Raw genomic sequence first — 19,371 nt, 5'->3', positions numbered from 1 at the left:
AATGCAATCCGCCCCATCAACCATGTCTCTATCTTTGGTTCACACATTCACAGGTCACACAGATAAATGCTGGGCTACTTCCATTCACTCTAAACTTCCTTTATTGGCAACAGTCTCCGGGGACAGAACTTGTCGGGTCTATAACTTGGAAACGAAGAGACTGATTGTCGTACTCGACGATGATTCTCATTCAAAGACTCTTTCCAGCGTCGAATGGAAGCCAACTGGGGAATTCCCTTCGTTGGCAATCGGCTCGTTTGATTCTACAATCTCTATTTGGGGGAATGAAGAAGCTGTCCTGGAAGACGAGGATAACTGGACACTGATGGCCATTATCGAAGGACATGAGAACGAGATTAAAGGGGTGAGTTGGAGCCATGATGGAGTGTATCTGGCATCATGCTCACGAGACAAGTCCATTTGGATATGGGAGGCTGATGATAACAACGAAGAGTTTGAGTGCGTCTTTGTTGTACAGGAACACAGCCAAGATGTCAAGCATGTAACATGGCATCAGCATGAAAATGTCCTAGCAAGCTCCAGTTATGACGACACAGTCAAACTTTTCAAGCAAGACGATTACGATGAAGACGATTGGGTAAACGTGGCCGATCTTACTGGTCACGAAGGGACTGTTTGGAGCAGCGATTTTGAAAAGAAAGGTGAAAGGGTCACCAGATTATCCTCATCCAGTGACGATGGGACTATAAGGATATGGAAAATTTTGCACGCTGCAGACGATCAGCCCAGCATAGATAGTAAGCTTCCTTCCACGATTAAAACAGACACGAACCAGGATATGTGGGAATTAGAAACAATTCTTCCTATAATCCACCATGGACCTATCTATTCCGTAGCATGGGGCGAGAATGGCTACATTGCAAGCGTTGGAAGTGATGGGCGTATTGTCGTCTACAAGGAACTCAATTCAAAGGAATGGCAGATTATAATCTCTCAGCCGCACTCTCACGGAGTCTATGAGATAAACAATATCAAATGGCATGGAGACCGGTTAATTACAGCGGGTGATGATGGTTTGGTTAAGCTTTGGGAATTGGCTTTATGAAAAATCTTAATCTGATCGCATTTTATTACATCGAAGATAAGCTTCGGATTATTCAGGTATTTATAATGCCTCAGACGGCGCGACCGAATTTATCTGCTATCTTTATCGTACATCCTTTTTCGTTCGTATTTAATACTCAACTCGCTCAATAAGGATAATTTCAAACAGCTTCTCCGTCAAACGATGTCAGAAACTACGCCCTTGTTACCTGAGATCATTGAAGATCCTTCAACGGGAACTCCTGGCATTGTTGCAAATGAGTTGATGCAAGAAGAACAGCTGACTAAAGTTTATTCAAGCTCACGTTCAACAGGCTCTTTGGCCAGCAGTGATGGTGAATATGCTGTTCCGTCTAAGCAGCTATATGTGATTATCTCTTCGCTGTTTATGTGCTCCTATTTGAGTGCTCTGGATACTACTGTTGTGACTACGCTGTTATCCACAATTTCTAGTGATCTGGAAGAAATGGATAGAAGTTCGTGGATTGCAACTTCGTACCTACTGTCTTGTTGTGCCTTCCAACCCCTCTTTGGTAAGATTAGTGACATATTTGGCCGTAAAGTAATGATTTTGTTGTGTATAGGGTCATTTGCCATTGGCTGCCTGATATCTTCCTATTCATACTCATTATGGCCGTTGGTTATTAGTCGATACTTAGCTGGTATTGGAGCCGGTGGGATGTCTGTTTTGGGTACCGTGGCCATGTCTGATTTAATCTCTTTGAGAAAGAGAGGAGTCTTCCAAGGTGGAGCTAATATTTTTTACGGTTTAGGTTCTGCTTCTGGTGGAGTCATTGGGGGCTTGATAGCCGATAATTGGGGATGGAGAGCCGTATTCTCCTTCCAAGTTCCAATTGCTTTATGCTGTGCAACTGCCATTACAATCTGCTTCCATCTTCCTGAAGGTTCTCCCGGAAATGGATATCCCAACAGTGACATGTGGAAAAAGTTCCAGAGTATTGATTTTGCCGGTAGTATTTTGCTAGCCACGTCTTTGACTGGGCTCGTCGCTGCTGCCGCTTTAGGGGGACATGAACTACCATATGGCAGTGCTTCGTTCATTTTATTGGTTGTAATCTCGCTAGGACTACTAGCTTGGTTTGCGTACATCGAACTCCATAGTGAGCAACCTGCTATTCCAATTGAACTACTAAACACCAGAACCGTATTGTCAGCATGTCTCGCCAATTGGTTCTACTCAATTTCAGTCTATTCTTACATGTATTATATCCCAATCTACTTCACAACTTCAATGGACTTTTCACCAACAGACAATGGGTTAAGAATGATTCCCAACTTCTTTGGAATTGCATTTGGAAGTGTTGGTTCTGGAATTTATATGAGGAAAACTGGAAAGTACCTGAAATTTATCGCTGTGACATGTTTACTCGGTGTTCTAGGGACGATAAGAATCTGTTTCATCAACCCAGACATTTCCTTATTCACCCAATTCACGTTGACTGTCGTGCCCGGGTTTGGATACTCGTGCATGTTGACAGTTACACTGTTAGCCCTTATCGCCTCAGTACCAATGGAAAAACAGGCTTCAACGACATCGATTCAATACGCCTTTAGATCTACAGGTTCAACAATCGGTGTCTCGTTAGCCGCCGCCATATTCCGCCATGGGTTATCAACTACTCTTGGTAGAAACGTTTCCAACGCTCTACCAGATACCGAAGACCCCAAAATTATTTCAGAGATCCTCCAGCAGGCACTAAAAAGCACAGACTACATCAAAGAGGCTCCCAAATGGGCCATAGAGGCCATTCGAAGCAGTTACGATTTTTCCTGCCACTTGGTCTTTTATTTCTGTCTGATCACAGTTACCATGGGTTATGTAAGTGTCATGATGATGAGAGAGCACAAATTGCACACATCGGTGAACCGAGAATAATTTCACGGCATCTGTTTTCATGCAACGCGTTATGTGTCTCCTACATATTTGGATCCGAACACCTGTAGATTTCCCCATCGGGCAAGTCGAGCGATGTATAAACATATAGATTTAGATGCTTAGATTTTAGATCGAATGCCAGTTAAGAGTTCCATCGTCCTATTTATAACCTACACACCAATACCCAGAGAAGCTCAGTATAGAACCACGGAATGAAATGAGAAACCCGGAGCATAGGTCAAGACGGCTGCTGTTCAAGAATGTGGCCAACACAGCCAGCACAGTGGTTACTACTACCCTCCAAACACCCACCAAAGAGCAATTTGACTTGGTGCTTACCGATAAACAACAGAGGCTGAATGACACGATAAATGCCAGAACAATAACTCCTTCGCCGAAGTATACGCTTAACTTGAACCATAAGCCGTCAAAATTGGATTTAATTGATAGTTCATTCACGTCTTTCCCATTGGCTCCGCCCAGAGACAATGAAACTGGGCAGGACTCCACGGTGTCTTCTGATATGGACGCCACGCCAGAGCCCAGATATGACTCTCCTTCCATCAAAAAAAGAATCCTATCCACCTACTTGAAAGAATTGAAAAGGAATTCTTCAAGGCATGATGAGGACATCACTTTGGTGGAAGATTACATCCCAATGCCCAAGACGCTGGGAAAGAAAAGAGTTTCCATTGTGGATTTCAAACAGAGAATGAAACGACATCACACACAAAGCACAATATACGACGACTCTGGGAATTGCCACCAACCATCTATAATACCAGGGTTATTCCAATCATCATCATTTGCATCATCATTAACTCCCTTTGGGACTTCCATTAACGAACTTCAAAAACCTCTTCATGTCGACAAATTCAACGAAACAGACCTCAAATATTGTGTTATTTGTGAGAAGCCACTTTATGATCTCAGTTCACTGATCCAAAACTGTCCATATAAGGAAATTGTGTGTTCTGATTGCAGAGCTAACTATGAAGTATATTTCAAGGTTTTAGAGCAACTGGAAGCTGAAGAGGCAAGTAATGGGTATGACAGCGACGATTCGAGGTTTTTCGTGGAGGAAATGCCACCAGAGCAATCTAAAGAGTATCAGTTGATTCAAGGGCTGAGGAAGATCAAGGCTATGGATGATCTTAGACGAGTCCAATCACTGGACGAAATTCAACGACGATTTGGGGAAAAGGGAAACCTTTGGGAATACATTAAGAATAGATTAAAGAAACAGTGATCTGGTGCATGAAGGATAGTAAATGAATGTGTATAATAGGACAGTTAAATAAATAATAGGTAAAATAATTCTCGTAATTAATGAGAACTGATTGTTTCTAGGTACTTGACCAGCTTGTTTCTTTCATTCTTTTCAAACTGAATCTTTCCTTGGTACTTGGACGGGCTTCCTCCCCCTTTTAAAACACTCTTCTCCAAAACAGAAGAAATTCCATCCGTGGTATCTTTGACGTTTTCACCATAAACAATCAAAGATCCTTGATTTTTTCCAGATAACAAAATAACAGTTTTATCCTTGATGGCTTTGTTTGACAGTTTGAAAATGTTGCTGGTAAAATCATTGGAGAACTCTGAGTCTACAAATATGATCTTAGAGGGAGATGCCACAATCTCCTGAGCTTTGATTTCAGCCAATTCTTTCAGCATTTTCTTCTCTGTAGTATTTGAGGCTTTGATAGAACTGTTCAACTGGGCAACCTTTTCCGGTATTAATTCATCCGGACATGAAAGTTGGTTCCTCAAATTTTTCAGAATACTAAAACTCTGGCTCACAAAATCATTGACTCTATCACCGACAATGAACTGTAATCTCGTATTAGTCTTCTTTCCAGAAATTTGATTCAACGCAATCACGTTTTTAATTTGTAAAGAAGATTGCAGGTGAGTTCCACAACATGAATTGTTGTCCAGATGTCCAATACGAATATCTCTCATGGATCCCTTTTCTTCGTGAATTTCGTCATGCTCAACGACAGAAATTGGCAAATTCTGGTTGATGGTCGCTTTGATCTGCAAATTTAGTTGTTCGATTTCAAAATCTTCTAATTTCCTGGGGATTTCAACGTAGTTCAATACAGTGTCACCAGTTCCCATTCCCCAACCAAGGGTAGGGACGTCGAAATGGATCTTCAAAAGGGCACTCAAGAGATGTTGGCCTGTATGCTGCTGCATATGATCCCATCTTGACTCCCAATTGACCGACACAACAACGTTATCACCCACTTTTAATGGCAAGTCTCCGGGTGCGATTACATAATGGACAGCATTCAAACCGTTTCTTCCCACATAAATGACATCAAATGAGTGGTCCTCAGAAGCTACAATGCCAGTGTCACTTGGTTGACCCCCGCCCTCTGGGAACAACACTGTGTCTTCTAGTTCTACCAGGTAAAGCTGATTTTCTCCTATCAGTCCCCTCCTATCTGGTGGCAATTCGTTCGTGGCATCTTGGCACGGAGTTTGGGAAACTACCTGAGTTTCGATGTCTCTAAGAAATGAGTTGTTTTGGCAAGCTAATCTTCCGATGATAGTCATGAATTCACCTAGAAAGGACTCGTTTATAGACTGAGTAGTACTATAGTTCTAGCAGAGAGTGTATGCCTTGAACTAGAAAGAGAGAAAAATCACGCAAAGGAGAAATCTTAGGCGGGAAAACAGGCAGCTCCTACATGCAACCTACATACCAACACAGCTCTTGCAGATCATAGCTCTCCCAACCAGTCAACTTTTCCAGCGGTCTGAACTTCTAGAATACGAAACCTCTCAGATATTGCCCGTAGGCCCTTCAAACCATCAATTAGCAAAACCCTGAGGTAACATTAATTGTGCGATATGTGCGATAGGTCTCAGGCTTAGTAATAATCTGGTATTTTCCTAAACCATAATATTTCGCAAGTGAGACATATCTGATCTTGCCTCGTTTGAATACTCACAATCTTNTATTGCCAGTGGACACCAACATTCAGTTCAACAGGGAATTTGGCTTTTTAATTTTAGAATTACATGAGCAGCCTTCATTGAGTATTGCAACTATATCCTGTACAACATTTAAAGAGAATACAAGCTTATAATTGCCATCATGTCTATTTCCAACTACTACGTTGCTACCAATTCTAATGATAGCGGCAACCATAGACAGGAGCAATTAGAGATACCGACCAACAAGACTCGTTCGGAGTCGTTTCCTAAGGTCTCTGAGCAGGTGCATCATGTTCCCCAGCAGAATCTAGAACTCCAAAGGCTTCAACAGCAACTACAAGGCCAACAGATCCAACAGCAACTACAGCAACATGTGAACCAATCCTTGCAAAATGTTCAGCCTGTCCAGCCAATGTTTGATCATCAATTGCAAAACCAACAACAACAACAGCAGCAACAACAACAACAACAGCAACTACAGGGGATCCCAAGCAACAGTCCCAGTCACTACTTTAGACAGCCCACTCAGAATCTTCATAATGGGAATTTCAACATGAATATGAACTTGAACATGAATCTACTCCAACAACAGCAGCAGCAACAGCAACAACAACAGCAATTGGCTAGGCAGTATCAACAACTTCAACAACAGCAACAACAACATCAACACCAGCAGCAAGCACTGCCTCCACCACAACAACAGTATTTTAATCAAGCTACAGAGTTCCCAGTGACCTCCCAAGCGATAACAACACTACAACACATCCAACAGCAACCTACCAATTACTTTCAGAACTCTATATTTGCTACCAGAAAGGAGGCTTATCTACAGTATCACGATTGTCCATACGAGTCTATTAGGAAAGAGAACTTCTGGGTAAAGAATAACGATAACTTGACCAAGATATCCTGCCAATTAAAAGGCTGTGACTTCAAGGTTAACATAAAAAAGATCCGTAACACCACCAAGGATTCTCAAACGTCTTTGCCCAAGGAGGAAACTTTAGGTTTTGAGTTGAAGGAGATTCACGCACATAATCACCAGCATTTGCCCACTTATCAGATATCAGATCAGATGTACATACCAGTTGGACTGCATAAAGAGTTGCAGAAACTTATGGAGTTGCATCCAGACACAACCTCCGCTAAGTTGCTCAAATCTTATGAAATCAACGAAGTGCTGGGACTCAACATTGACAAGTTTGAGAAAACAACAAAATCCAAATTGTTACGATTCATGACCCGTCAGAGATCGAAACTCAAGCTCTCCACTCCGAAACATCAAAAGAGGAAAACTGACGACTTTTATCAGGGTAGCGAGCAGAGCAAAGCCGATTCAAATGGTAAAACTGAGTCCGTTGATCTTGCAGATGCTGATGGTCAAGTTCCTCCTAAAAGACAACGTACGAAAGCTGATACAACTGAATCTGAATTTTACACCCAACTACAACTGGATCCCACTGACAGCATGCTAAAAAATTCTCTTTCCGACGAAGATGATATGTCTGCAATGGCTCAGGTTACTGGAATTTCCGGCAAAGAGGAGTAAGTGAGTTTTTTCTACTATACATAGTTTATTTTCTATTTAGTTTAGTCTTGGTAGTAATGAACCCTCCAATTTTGAGACTCTCTTGAGCAGCTGAACTGATACATCGAAATCTCGAAGGACCCAAAGGGATTCCACCATACCACCTACTAACAACTACAAGGACATTGCGGCATTTGTATAACTCCAAAAGGCCCAAAAGGCGGTTCCCAGCACCGCTCTCACCGTCATCGTGACTTCCTTGGTTCAAAAGCTTCCCTGCATCATCAGTAAGCCGCCATGCATACATCTTTGGATGGGTTGCTTTACTAAGAACTTTTTGATGACATTCGGTGAACTCCTGTAAAACTGGCTCCAGTTGGCTAATTTCGGTCAATGGGGTACTCCACCCAATGAACTTTGACTTCCGTTCTAGAAGAGGAGCCGTGGCATTCCAGACACGGCCCAACCTGCTCATGGTAAGATATCTCTATCTATTTACCCACAACGATGCAATCGTGAAAATTTCAATATCTCAAAATTGAGGTTTTACTTATATAATAGGATTTAGTTTTTATATAATAACGTCCGATAAACATTACAGATCAACGAATCCAGAGGGTCCACCCTTTGAAAAACCACCTTCCTTAACAGCCAACTCGTAGTAACCATAGATGGTTGTAACAGCCAAAAGGATGGAGGTTCCCGAACCTAAAGTACCCAAAAGGTCGGAAACAACGGAAAGTGCACCAATTGTGGCACCTCCAAATGCAGCGGCTGTTGGTATAATCTTCTTCAACTCCTTGTAAACAGTAGCATCTCTGTGTCCAGCAATAACCAATCCTTGGTCTTTGAATTGCTTAGCAACGTCTCTTGGGGAAGATCCCGAAATCTCAATCCATGTCTTGGAGAAGATGGCACAAGTGGTCAAAACAAACACAACGTAGACGACAGTCTTGATAGGGTCTAATAAAGCTTGACTCAGGGACATTGGAGGCTGCATGTAGTAGGCTAATCCCGAGGCAGCAAACAGTTGTGCTGAACCAGGTTGAGCTTCCCAAGTTCCAATGAGCTTAACAAAGGCATTGTCAGGGAAGTGTGAATACAACATCTGGGAAATAATGAAAATGTTTGAGGTCAAAGCGGATTGTAACATGATTGGCATGTTGGATGTGTAGAACAATCTGATTGGGTAAGTTCCGTAAGGACCTCTTTGACGGGTAGACTTAACTGGAATCTCCAAACGGAAGCCCTGAAGATAGACAACGGTGAAAAAGACGACAAGAGTAGCAATAACTTGGAACATGTTTGGAGCGTTGTCTCTGTAAAATGATTCCAACAGAGCTCTCTTCTTGTCCTTCTTGGTCAAGATCAGGTGAAAGAAAGAAATGAAAGCTCCTTCAAATTCCTTACCTCTTCCACGGTTAACGGTGGTAGGAGCAAAAGTCTTCCAAAAAATCTGCTCACAAATGTTGGTGGCCATGAAAAGAGAAATTCCACTTCCTAAACCGTAACCTTTTTGTAAGAGTTCATCCAACAAAATGACCACAATACCTGCAAACACCAATTGAAGAACCAACAAAAGACAGACACCAACTCCTAGTTCACCAGGGGGGCCATACATTCCAGTTAAAACATAAACAGTAGCTTGTCCGATACTCAGCAAAATGGCGAACACTTTTTGAGCAGTTTGGAACAACTCTCTGTCTGCTTTGTTTTCCATGTTCACGTCCAAGATTTGGATTCCCTGCAACAGTTGGAACACCATTCCAGAAGTGACAATAGGAGAGATACCTAACTCCATCAGCGTTCCTCTGTTAGAGGCCAACATCATACGCAGCCAAAACAAAGGGTCAGAGGAGTCACTTGAAGTGATACCATACAGGGGAATTTCACTCATGACCAAGAAGATCAGAAGAGTGACTCCAGTCCACATCAACTTCTGTTGAAAGGGGACCTTTCTCTCTGGAGAGATAACCTCAGGCAGAAATGGGGTAAAGGGCTTTACCAAGTCTAGAACTCTGAAGCTGCTCATCTTAGGTTCTAATTAAATGGAGCGTGTTAAGAGCGGGAGTACTAACAAAATGTAAGAAGGAACGATCCAAGACAGGACACGTATCATTGACCTTCGCGACCAACATCTGGGGGGAGTTAAAGAGTCGCGCAATGAAATTTCCAGGGTGCATTGTGGGGGGAGGGAATTTCAGTTGGTTTACTCGGTTTACTCTGGGATATACAATGCAAGAACGTAGGCGACTTGAGGGCAAAAACGCTACCATCATTAAGTGAAGCGTGTGTGCGGTAAGGTGGTAGGGGTCAAAGATGTAACTACGACGAATACGAGTTTTTTTCGTTTTTTTTTCCTACTTACTTTGGTTTGCCTTCCGGGTTGCTATGTCGTGTTGTCCCCGAGCAAACAATTAGTCTTTATTGTCCGTTGTCCGTTGCCCATCTAATCACCCAGTCTCACTTGTCCATATTTCTCAGCTCTACAAGATTGTTATCTGACTTTTTTGTCCCTTTGATTTTGTTCTTCACAGAATTGTCTTCCATTCGTAGTTCATCAGCTGTCCTTTCATTTTTTGTGTGAACAATCTCTTATTTTCGTCATTGGGCTCCACGATGAATCTTTCCAAGTTACGCTTCTTGTGGCACTCATAGTAATGACGAGTATAAGCTAAAAGCCTATTAAACCAGCCCTTACTGGGATTGTAATCAGGCATGGCATGAAATGTCATAGAGCTCATATTCATACAGTCAAGATGAGGACAGACAGCTGCCATGTGATGCACCGTGCGTTCTTCAGCTACTCCAGAAACCTGTTTTCCTCTTTTCTTCTCATGGAAAACGAAATCATCAATGAGAAGGAAGGGATCTGGAATTCTGGTTCCATCAGATAGCACCCCGTGATTCTTTCCCAAATGGTGGACATAGCTTGACTTTTTGATGTTAAAGAAAACCTCGTCATATGATCTAATGTCTATCACATTTACAGTGCAATAAGGGCACAATCCTTCTACATTTGATCGGTCATCCTCCCTGAATCTCAACACCAAAGGCTGGTAAGGATCATGGGCCTTGGAGTTGGAAATGTAATAATAGCCATCCCTGATGGGAGGAAAACTCTCTGCCTTGATTCTATTTGGTATTCGGAAGTACTCCAACGGAACTACCTGCTTGCGATCCTGTGCTTGGAAATAGCTGTAATTAGCTGAGAGAGATCTTCTATGACGACTCTGCGTGCGAAGAGATTCACCGCCGTTTGCGGTGTGAGTTTCTAGTTCTTGTCCTGGTTGAGAGCTGAAGCTTGAAAATCCCATCTGTTCTTCCTGAGAGGGAAATATCTCTTCTACAATTACCTTGGACTCTTGTGGATTTATCTCTTCACCTGCGTCACAACCTGATTCGGAAGAAGAAGTTTTGGTGGAGATCACCATTTTCTTCAACATATTCTGAACGTATTCAGAACTGCAGAAAGCCGTGTCTTGAGCCACAACCTGTGCTCCTCCTACTTGGACAGGTACCGGGCCATCAACACTCATGACATCAATTGCCTCAACAAGACTTCCACCCTGGGAGTTAAAGTGACCGTCAGCTTCATAACCTTCCGCAATTGTCTCTGATTGACAATTTGGATCAAATTGAACAGAGTTAAAGGAGCAGAAGTTGAAAGTTTGGTTGGTCGTTGTCTCCCATGGTGGGTCTTGAATTGCATGGTTGTAAGGGCCAACTTCTTCTTCCGAATTTAACATAAATTGCCTGTGAACATCCTGAGGACTTGATTCAAAAAAGTCAAGATCTTGTGAAGAGGTATTTCCATCTAAAGAGAACATTGAGTTTCCCCCTGGTGTGGTCCCCAGGTGTTCTATCGATGATTCTCTACTTCTACGTGGTTCACTGAACTGAGGTGTTGTGTGATTGTTTTCCAGAACCTGGAAAGAGATTTTGGAGGGAACTGGAATGGGACCTGACGTCTGGACTTTTTGGTTTACCGGGGACTGGATTTGAAACTGGGTTTGAATGGGAAATTGGACTGGTTCTTGCATGCGGACAGGAGTGGAGATCTGATTCTCAGATTTACGTTCAGGCTGGATCTGGGTTTCAGCTCTGCGGGCAGCTGAATCTTGGGCTTCATTTTCCTCCCGAACAGCTTCTGTTAGAAGCAATCCCATGTCATTATCTGACCATTCGATCTTTTGGGATATATCTGCCACAAAAACACTTGGGTTCTCTTTTGTGTCTACTTCAAATTTTACCGGCTCTTCCTCGCAAGCCGTTAACTCATGCATGACCATATCCATGTCATTGAGATCTTCGAATGCATCGACGTTTAAATAGCTGTTGATGTCGAAAGTTGATTCAATCATGTAAACAGTAGAAGAGAAGCAGGGGTTTCAAATTTGGAGAGTTAGAGGTTTATTATATAGACCATTTTTTCTTCGGAATGTTCTGCAGTTTGAGAGAATGGGATATCGTCTTCACTAGATACGACACCAGTTTTCATCCTGCATGAATAGTTGCGGTGGAAGTAAGTTCTTGTGACACAGTGCAAATTTAGAAATACAAGCAGCCAATCGATAGACCTTGTTTGTGACAATTCAATGGTGTCTTTTCAGAACTTCCTGTGACATTTAGATCTTGTGAAAGCTTTGGCCATCGATCATGGTACTTGCTGTAGGAACCTGCAAGGGGGGTACAAAAGGAAGAACTTGCGCGAGAAAATGATCTCCTTTATGCAAGTTTATTTTGACAGATGTTCTAGAAACTTTCTAGAACGGCTTAATCGCATTCTATTACTTACTCTCTTTGAAAGTTAATTGACGTAAAATAAGTTTTCAAACCCCAATTGTCTTGATGCGCTTCTGTATGTCGTCCACGCTTTCGATGTTAACAAGATACCTCCTTGTACACAACTGTTCAATAGTTCAACTTGTTCTACTCATGTACCCCTCAGCGTTCAGCAGTTTTCTATCGTCTTTGTGTAACGTTTCCCATTTTCATGGCACCCAATCGTTTCATGTCGGCCCAATTATCCTATTTCAAATTTTAGAAGTTGGATATCATGGATACCCAAATTGGAAACAACTAAGATTGGGTCACGTGATAGCTTTTTTTTTACGTTTTTTGAAGTTTATCATATTTCTGCGTATTCCGTCTGTTCTCGTTCGAAGATGAGGATAACAAGGATACTCAAGCAGGATAACAAGCTGAAAAACCTGTTATATTCGTCCATAAAACCAAAGAGCAATAATTTGCTGGATTTCTTTGACAAACCGTTGTCAGAGTTGACGACTAAGAGACCGATAAAGGACTCAATTCTAGGGCTCAGGGAAACTACCAAAGACAAGATTGTCCCCTCTAAAGTCCTGAAATTCATTTGTTACGATTCCATGTTAGATAAATCTGATTTTGATCATTTGATTCCACATTTCCACCACAGAAAATTTGATTTTGATGACAGAGCTATCAAATTCGACGTCATAAAAGGAAGACGTAGTTCAAAGTATGGCCTTAAAAGCAATGGAAATTATTACCTTATTTTTCCTAGTAAAGAATGGAGCACTGCTTTTTATTTGGAAACTCTTGACAAACAAATAGTTGGAATGAACTTCAAACCGAAGTTCATTGATCCTGAAGGAGATGTAGAGAACGGATTGGCAGAGTTGAAAAGTCCCTCATCCAAGTCTTCTTTTCAAGATGAGGTGTTGCCATTTTCCGATCTTCCATGGCTAAAATCGCACTTAAAGGTTAGCGATTATATAAATTTACCAGATCAACCTACCCAGCAGGATACCAATGACGTTTCAGAACTCCCTTCTCATGAACCTTTAAAAAATACAGTAACTATACCTCCCATTGATAGAAGAAATGTGGTTATACTAAGAAACATGATACCTCAAATGACTGCGAAAGAGTTGGGTGAAAAACTGAGAGACTATTCTTTGTACAGAGTTCAAGATAGAGCTGTTTGGGAGCTTGAAAATAAACTGTTTATTGTCATTTTTGACAATCCTGACGATGCCCGGCTAGTTGTCAGAAGGTTCAACGGAAAGCATTGGAAAGATGATCCCAATTTACCGGTTGTGTTTGCAGAAGTATTAGAGTAGAGACTAATGGTCAGGAATATCCTATGTCGGGTTGTATATAGTGTATAAGTAACGAGAGAACTGGGATACAACAGTTGTTCGGATAGTATAAACTCTGCTGGAACTTTTCAGTCGGCCTTTGAAAAATTATACTTTCACTTGTGCTGCTTCTGCTACTTATCGTCCAGATCCGATCCTCTAAACGATGTGATCAACAATTGTGAACAATTAGTGGTCTGAATGGGCAGATCCTCAAAACTAGACTTATTTCTGTCCTTCAGAAAATTGGCGACATTTCAGCTGTATACCTTCTGAAAGAGGGTACTTGCAACTCATTTATTTGGCTTCTGGTGAAGCAAACCAACAGATGTTTTCACATTAACGCTCGATAGGCGGGGAATGGGTCAACCATGAGGGTTCATCATTTATTCGAACAGAGTAAGTAGACAACAACTTGAAAATTTCACCTTTTCGGTCTAACACTGGTCCAGTGAATGCCCCAAGCTTAAAGCAAAAAGTGGTGCTCATTTAATGGGAACTACCATCTGGTTGAACGCCATCAAAAACTACATTGTAAGCTCGACAATCACCACACTAACAGCCAGTTGGAATACCAGACAACCAAGCACAGATTAAGGGAACCTCTATCAAATCTCGAAAAGTGGAAAACATCAGAGACGGTAAAGTAACTCTTCCATACATGGATACTATTGTATTCTATTCTTCTCTATTGTTGTCGTGCGCACAATCTAATCGGTCACATTGGAGAATATGGGGTTCAAGTTTCAACGCCAAGGGATAGCTGCCTCTGTATTCTTAGTTCTATATGCCATATATTTCGGAGTTGCGGCTAATATTATTTGGCAGAAGAAAACATTCAATTCTTTTTACACCTGTCTCCTCGCATTTGGCCTTATCAGATTGGGATCTCAAGTTTGTGGTATAGCCTTTGCAACATTGGGGTATGAGCATTTGAACTGGTTGATTGCTCATTTAGTGCTGGGAGCTGCTGAGTATTTTCTTCTGATTCTGACCACTTTCTTGGTGGTCTCCTACGCACACAAAGAAACTCTTGGTTCTTCTTATATGACCAAGGCGTTATTTTTGATTCCGCTTGGTTTTTTCAAGTTAGATGTGGACAGATTGCTTTTGATACATATTGGGGGAATTCTAGCCAATTTTCTGGTGATTTCTGGAGCATCTACACTGGCAGGCTTGACTCCAGAACAGTATTTGTTTGATACTAATACTGTCAATATAAGCAATGGACTCCGAATCACAGGTCAGATTATTCTTTTGGCTTTCAATATTTTAGCAGGGCTTTATGCTCTGCACTCAATTATTTATCTTAAGATTCGTTCATATTTTGTCTTTTCGGTGCTTCTTGCCACCCCATTTCTTTTGGTTAGAGGTACCTATGCAGTTGTCGCTTGTTTTGTTGATAAATTGGACTCTTTTTCAATTGAAAATTATACATTGAGTGGCATGAATCCTGAATTTGTCATTACTGAGTATGTATTGGCAACCACAATGGAGTACATCGCAGCATCAATATTTCTGTCAACTTTTTACCTAAACAAGAGGCAGAAAAATAAAATTATGCACGCAGTGCTGAACGAAGAGGAGCCTGAAGAGGAGTTTGAAGAGAAGTCGGAAGGAAACTCTGGAGAGAAGTCTGAAGAGAAGTCTGAAGAGAAATCTGAAGAGAAATCTGAAGAGAAATCTGAAGAGAAATCTGAAGAGAAATCTGAAGAGAAATCTGAAGAGAAATCTGAAGAGAAATCTGAAGAGAAATCTGAAGAGAAATCTGAAGAGAAATCTGATGTGAAGTCTGGAGAAAAGTCTGGAGAGAAGTCTGGAGAGAAGTCTGGAGAGAAGTCTGGAGACGAATTAGACGAGAAGTCTGAAGAGAAATTTGAAGACGAGTTAGAAGGGGAGTCAGAAGAGAATCTTGAAGAAAGTAATAATAATCATAAAGAGAGCCTTGAAGGGGGGCACTGATGAACGTCCTGAATAGGTTAATCGGCCCAAAAACTTTTTTTAACCTAGCAATACGTCACTGTTCTGTATTGCAGCCGATTTTATGACTACCATGCTAAGTCAATCCTAAGTAATGTCCTCGTTTGTGCTGGTTTGATAAATTTATAGACAATTTTAATGCATATTGACTTTTTGAACACCGAGATATAGAGCCGTTTTGGATAGCCTGAGCACAACAAGAAATCCTCTAACCATCGGCAATGTAGCATTGAAACTCCCTACATTCATTCATCTATTGGTGCCCACAATGATAACAAAAAAAGGTCTGAGGAATCATAGTAGTTGTTGCTCGTTCGTGCCTGTAATTGAACTCAAGCTGTCACTCATTTAACTTTTGAATGTAGAACCACATGACATTGAAAGTTAGGGTCTGAAAGAAGATGGATAACAGCTTCTCTCTCCAGCCTATTTCGATCCAATTTTCAATGCTCCATGAAACACAACCTAAAGCAGATCAAAATTTTCTTATACTAAATTTTTCGACGCACCTGAACAGATGAACCTGGTTAACTCATAATTAGTTGCATTCTTATTATATCTGCTAGTACTAAACATTTAGATTCAATCGGGCAGCTCTAAATCTGCTGATTTTGATGGGATTTCCATTCTCATCTATAGGTTCAATTTCCTGCTCTTTTTCGGATTTCTTAAATCCTCCATTATATAAATGTACCATCTTCTGTCTAAGTGTATGGTAGTCAAGATTAATTTGTTGATCAAGTTGATCGGTGGACAACTGGATATCAAGGTCGGTATCTTCGACGGACATTATGGGGGCGTGCTCGTCAAGTTCAAACTCTTCTTCATCGTCATCATCAGTTTCATGTTCCATAACATCAGTCAGTATGCTCTTATCTTCCGGTAATTCTTCTTCTCCCTCTTGTTTTTGCTTGGAATTCTCCTTCCTTTCTCTGGCTTCGACGATAGCATTGATCTTCTCAAAATCTTTGAGTTCATTCACTACTTCGCCTTCGGTTTGTATGTCATCATCATATAGGCCCAAAACATAGGCCTTTGCCATGCTATCTATATCATCATTTAAAGATGGGTAGTCAAGTGTTGGTTGCACTATTGAAATATCATTTGATGGTTCCACCTCAGTTGGCTCTGTTTCAGGCTTTGGGTCTATAATTTCTTCAATCTTGTCAGATTTTTCTATGCTGGGAGGTATAATTTTTGGCTGAACGGTGTGATTTTCTATCACATTGGCAGATTTGTTAGACAGCGACCTCTTAAATCTAGATACTTTAGCAGTTTTGGGATTCGTCTTTAGATGTTCTTGATCGTTTGAATTATTCTTATTAAATCCAAGGTTCACTTCATCCACAATCTCCATAGGCAAAGGAGCCTCAGTAATGCTCCTCTCAAGCACAACCTCCGACACAGGCTGATCCGGAATAGGGTTCGAATCATCAGGTATGGGAATAGTCTCTACTATATCGGCTACTACTGCTGATTCTTTTGGTCTTTCCTTTTCTTGTCTCAATTTTTGAACTTGGCTCCAAAGCATACCGTTTGCGGAGTCGCTATCAGGTATCCACGAGATATCATCTTCACTATCATCGTCTTCATCTTCAAAGTCGTAATCAAATTCACCTTCGATGGGTAAACTTGAATCTTCGTCTACATCAAGACCTTCATGTTCCATCTCACCTGCAATAACTTCCAAACTTAAAAGCTCCTCAGGATCAATGGCTGGAGCAGTATTTACTTTGGAGCTTGCATTCACCACTGACTCGGTCGTGTCAAACTCTCTAACCTCTGAATGCGTAAATGCCACAGTTTTGCTTTCTTTGGTCTGTTTGCCTTTCTTCTTTCGTTTAAATCTTGAACTCTGAGACGCTTGCTTGAGAATAGGTTTAAGCCCCACTGCAGCATGCTCGTTTCCATTAGTGGAAGGTTGGTTCCCTGACTTGCTAACATACATTTCCTCCAGAAGATCATCGACGAGCTCGACATCGTCTGGATTGTCAGATGGTAGGCTCTCATCCTTCTTCTCTGTATTCTTTATAAGCACTGTTCTATCTTGAACCACTCTTGTCTCAGTTTCCTCTTCAGCATCGGTATCTTTAGCTTGCTCTTTTATCTCCTCTATCTGCGAAGAAGCGTTGTTTTTATCCTCTAGTTCAACGATCTTCTCTACCAGAGTTTCCAACTCATCGTTGTTCAGTTCAGCCTGTTTAACTGTGGATCTGAGCACCCCATCGTTATCGTCGAGTTCTTCTCTTATCTCCATTATCGGAAGCGCTTCAGTATCTCCACTTTCATCATTTAGTTTATTTTTGGCATCTATATCATCCAGCATCTTCATCTTGGTCAGCAGCTCAGTTAACTTCTCATTTTGCTCCAAGTTCATGGTTACAGGATAGCTTGCTGAATCGAAACGAACTGTAAAAGCAATGAATCTTGCACTAATTATTTGCACCGCGCAATGTACAGGGCATCGATTATGTAATAGATATATTTTCAAGCGAAAGTGGATTCCATTCTTACCAACCCTTATACCACACCAACAGACTCCCTTTAGCCTCTCAAAGTCATGCCTCCCTATGCGCAAATAGTCATAGGTCCTCCGGGTAGCGGGAAGTCGACGTACTGCAATGGAATGAACCAATTTTTATCCTCTATAGGGAGATATTCCATGATTATCAATCTGGACCCAGCCAATGATCAATTACCATACGATGTGACTATAGATATCCGAGATTACATCACTTTGGAGGAGATAATGGATGAGACAAACCTTGGCCCAAATGGAGGCCTTGTGTTTGCTATGCAGACATTCAAGGAGAGCATTGAAGAGTTCATAAGTGAAGTTCGCTTGTTGATTAAAAGAAACCACAAGGCTGAGAGTGCCTATTTAATATTTGATTGTCCAGGGCAAGTTGAACTGTACACAAATAATGACATAGTGAGTCAAATTTTTCGAATCTTGCAGAAAGAGCTTGACTTCAGACTAGTAGTAGTCAGTTTGACAGACAGCATTAACATCATGAAACCCTCAAGTTACATCAGCTCGCTGCTATTAGCCCTGAGGTCAATGCTTCAAATGGACCTGCCACAGATTAACGTGTTCAGCAAGATAGATTTACTTAAGGGATACATAGAACAAGAACGCTACGGGAGAGTGAAACCCCCGAAAGATAAAGGCACTACGACAGATGATGGTCTTCCGTTTTCGTTAGAATACTATACGCAGGTACAGGACTTGAAATATTTATTACCCTATCTTGAAGTTGAGGAGAACAACACCAGAACGAACTTTTTCAAACACAAATACTACAAACTTAATGAAGCAATTTCGGATCTAATAGAAGATTTTTCTCTGCTTTCATTTGAAGTTCTGTCAATTGAGGATAAGAATTCCATGATTAGTCTATTAGCCATTATTGATAGAGCCAACGGCTACTCCATGGGATCTAATGAGCTTGGTAATGACACTATTTGGGAAGATGCAATTAGACAATCATCTGTAGCCAACTTTCTGCAAGACATCAACATTCACGAAAGATGGGTGGACGAAAAGGAAAAGTATGACGAAGTTGAACGAATACGGAGGGAAAAACAATTCAAGGAGGCGACAAATAATGAGGAGCTCCTCAATCAAACAATTGATCCTGAAAAAGATTGGGAAGATGCTTTGAAGAAATGGGAGACCTCAACTGGGAAGCCTGCATTTAAAGAGTAGCTAATGACTCAATAACTTGATTGGCTATCTGTAATTCGTCGTTACTCAAACCGTCCGTTTTCTTGATGTATTCCTTGAGCGATTTTACTGTATCATTAATCTTCTCTTGTAAAGCGGGAATAAT

The 19,371-nt window shown here is 41.3% G+C and overlaps 12 protein-coding genes across 12 annotated transcripts; 7 read left to right on the top strand and 5 right to left on the bottom strand.

Annotated features, from left to right (window-relative positions):
• Window positions 1-22: 22 nt before the first annotated feature.
• PAS_chr1-3_0207 (uncharacterized protein) lies at window positions 23-1,066 on the top strand (the record flags this gene model as incomplete). The annotated part of the gene is made up of 1 exon (XM_002489507.1): window positions 23-1,066. One exon carries the CDS (start codon window positions 23-25, stop codon window positions 1,064-1,066), a length of 1,044 nt encoding a protein of 347 aa, XP_002489552.1.
• Window positions 1,067-1,249: 183 nt separating this feature from the next.
• Window positions 1,250-2,962, top strand: PAS_chr1-3_0206 (Permease of basic amino acids in the vacuolar membrane; the record flags this gene model as incomplete). Its single annotated transcript, XM_002489506.1, has 1 exon — window positions 1,250-2,962. The coding sequence occupies one exon, from the start codon at window positions 1,250-1,252 to the stop codon at window positions 2,960-2,962; it is 1,713 nt and encodes a 570-aa protein (XP_002489551.1).
• A 217-nt stretch (window positions 2,963-3,179) lies between these two features.
• On the top strand, window positions 3,180-4,211 carry PAS_chr1-3_0205 (Hypothetical protein; the record flags this gene model as incomplete). Its single annotated transcript, XM_002489505.1, has 1 exon — window positions 3,180-4,211. The coding sequence occupies one exon, from the start codon at window positions 3,180-3,182 to the stop codon at window positions 4,209-4,211; it is 1,032 nt and encodes a 343-aa protein (XP_002489550.1).
• Window positions 4,212-4,288: 77 nt separating this feature from the next.
• On the bottom strand, window positions 4,289-5,524 carry PAS_chr1-3_0204 (uncharacterized protein; the record flags this gene model as incomplete). The annotated part of the gene is made up of 1 exon (XM_002489504.1): window positions 4,289-5,524. The coding sequence occupies one exon, from the start codon at window positions 5,522-5,524 to the stop codon at window positions 4,289-4,291; it is 1,236 nt and encodes a 411-aa protein (XP_002489549.1).
• A 544-nt stretch (window positions 5,525-6,068) lies between these two features.
• PAS_chr1-3_0203 (Hypothetical protein) lies at window positions 6,069-7,457 on the top strand (the record flags this gene model as incomplete). Its single annotated transcript, XM_002489503.1, has 1 exon — window positions 6,069-7,457. The coding sequence occupies one exon, from the start codon at window positions 6,069-6,071 to the stop codon at window positions 7,455-7,457; it is 1,389 nt and encodes a 462-aa protein (XP_002489548.1).
• Window positions 7,458-7,482: 25 nt separating this feature from the next.
• On the bottom strand, window positions 7,483-7,911 carry PAS_chr1-3_0305 (uncharacterized protein; the record flags this gene model as incomplete). Its single annotated transcript, XM_002489502.1, has 1 exon — window positions 7,483-7,911. One exon carries the CDS (start codon window positions 7,909-7,911, stop codon window positions 7,483-7,485), a length of 429 nt encoding a protein of 142 aa, XP_002489547.1.
• A 120-nt stretch (window positions 7,912-8,031) lies between these two features.
• On the bottom strand, window positions 8,032-9,468 carry PAS_chr1-3_0202 (Essential subunit of Sec61 complex (Sec61p, Sbh1p, and Sss1p); the record flags this gene model as incomplete). The annotated part of the gene is made up of 1 exon (XM_002489501.1): window positions 8,032-9,468. The coding sequence occupies one exon, from the start codon at window positions 9,466-9,468 to the stop codon at window positions 8,032-8,034; it is 1,437 nt and encodes a 478-aa protein (XP_002489546.1).
• Window positions 9,469-9,967: 499 nt separating this feature from the next.
• PAS_chr1-3_0201 (Hypothetical protein) lies at window positions 9,968-11,800 on the bottom strand (the record flags this gene model as incomplete). Its single annotated transcript, XM_002489500.1, has 1 exon — window positions 9,968-11,800. The coding sequence occupies one exon, from the start codon at window positions 11,798-11,800 to the stop codon at window positions 9,968-9,970; it is 1,833 nt and encodes a 610-aa protein (XP_002489545.1).
• An 804-nt stretch (window positions 11,801-12,604) lies between these two features.
• Window positions 12,605-13,540, top strand: PAS_chr1-3_0200 (Hypothetical protein; the record flags this gene model as incomplete). The annotated part of the gene is made up of 1 exon (XM_002489499.1): window positions 12,605-13,540. One exon carries the CDS (start codon window positions 12,605-12,607, stop codon window positions 13,538-13,540), a length of 936 nt encoding a protein of 311 aa, XP_002489544.1.
• Window positions 13,541-14,290: 750 nt separating this feature from the next.
• PAS_chr1-3_0199 (Hypothetical protein) lies at window positions 14,291-15,520 on the top strand (the record flags this gene model as incomplete). Its single annotated transcript, XM_002489498.1, has 1 exon — window positions 14,291-15,520. The coding sequence occupies one exon, from the start codon at window positions 14,291-14,293 to the stop codon at window positions 15,518-15,520; it is 1,230 nt and encodes a 409-aa protein (XP_002489543.1).
• A 586-nt stretch (window positions 15,521-16,106) lies between these two features.
• On the bottom strand, window positions 16,107-17,915 carry PAS_chr1-3_0198 (Hypothetical protein; the record flags this gene model as incomplete). The annotated part of the gene is made up of 1 exon (XM_002489497.1): window positions 16,107-17,915. One exon carries the CDS (start codon window positions 17,913-17,915, stop codon window positions 16,107-16,109), a length of 1,809 nt encoding a protein of 602 aa, XP_002489542.1.
• A 183-nt stretch (window positions 17,916-18,098) lies between these two features.
• On the top strand, window positions 18,099-19,247 carry PAS_chr1-3_0197 (uncharacterized protein; the record flags this gene model as incomplete). Its single annotated transcript, XM_002489496.1, has 1 exon — window positions 18,099-19,247. One exon carries the CDS (start codon window positions 18,099-18,101, stop codon window positions 19,245-19,247), a length of 1,149 nt encoding a protein of 382 aa, XP_002489541.1.
• Window positions 19,248-19,371: the final 124 nt, after the last annotated feature.

This window comes from Komagataella phaffii, chromosome 1 (assembly GCF_000027005.1).
Source record: "Komagataella phaffii GS115 chromosome 1, complete sequence".
Lineage (NCBI taxonomy): Eukaryota > Fungi > Ascomycota > Pichiomycetes > Pichiales > Pichiaceae > Komagataella > Komagataella phaffii.
This window is presented reverse-complemented; position numbering and strand designations above follow the sequence as displayed.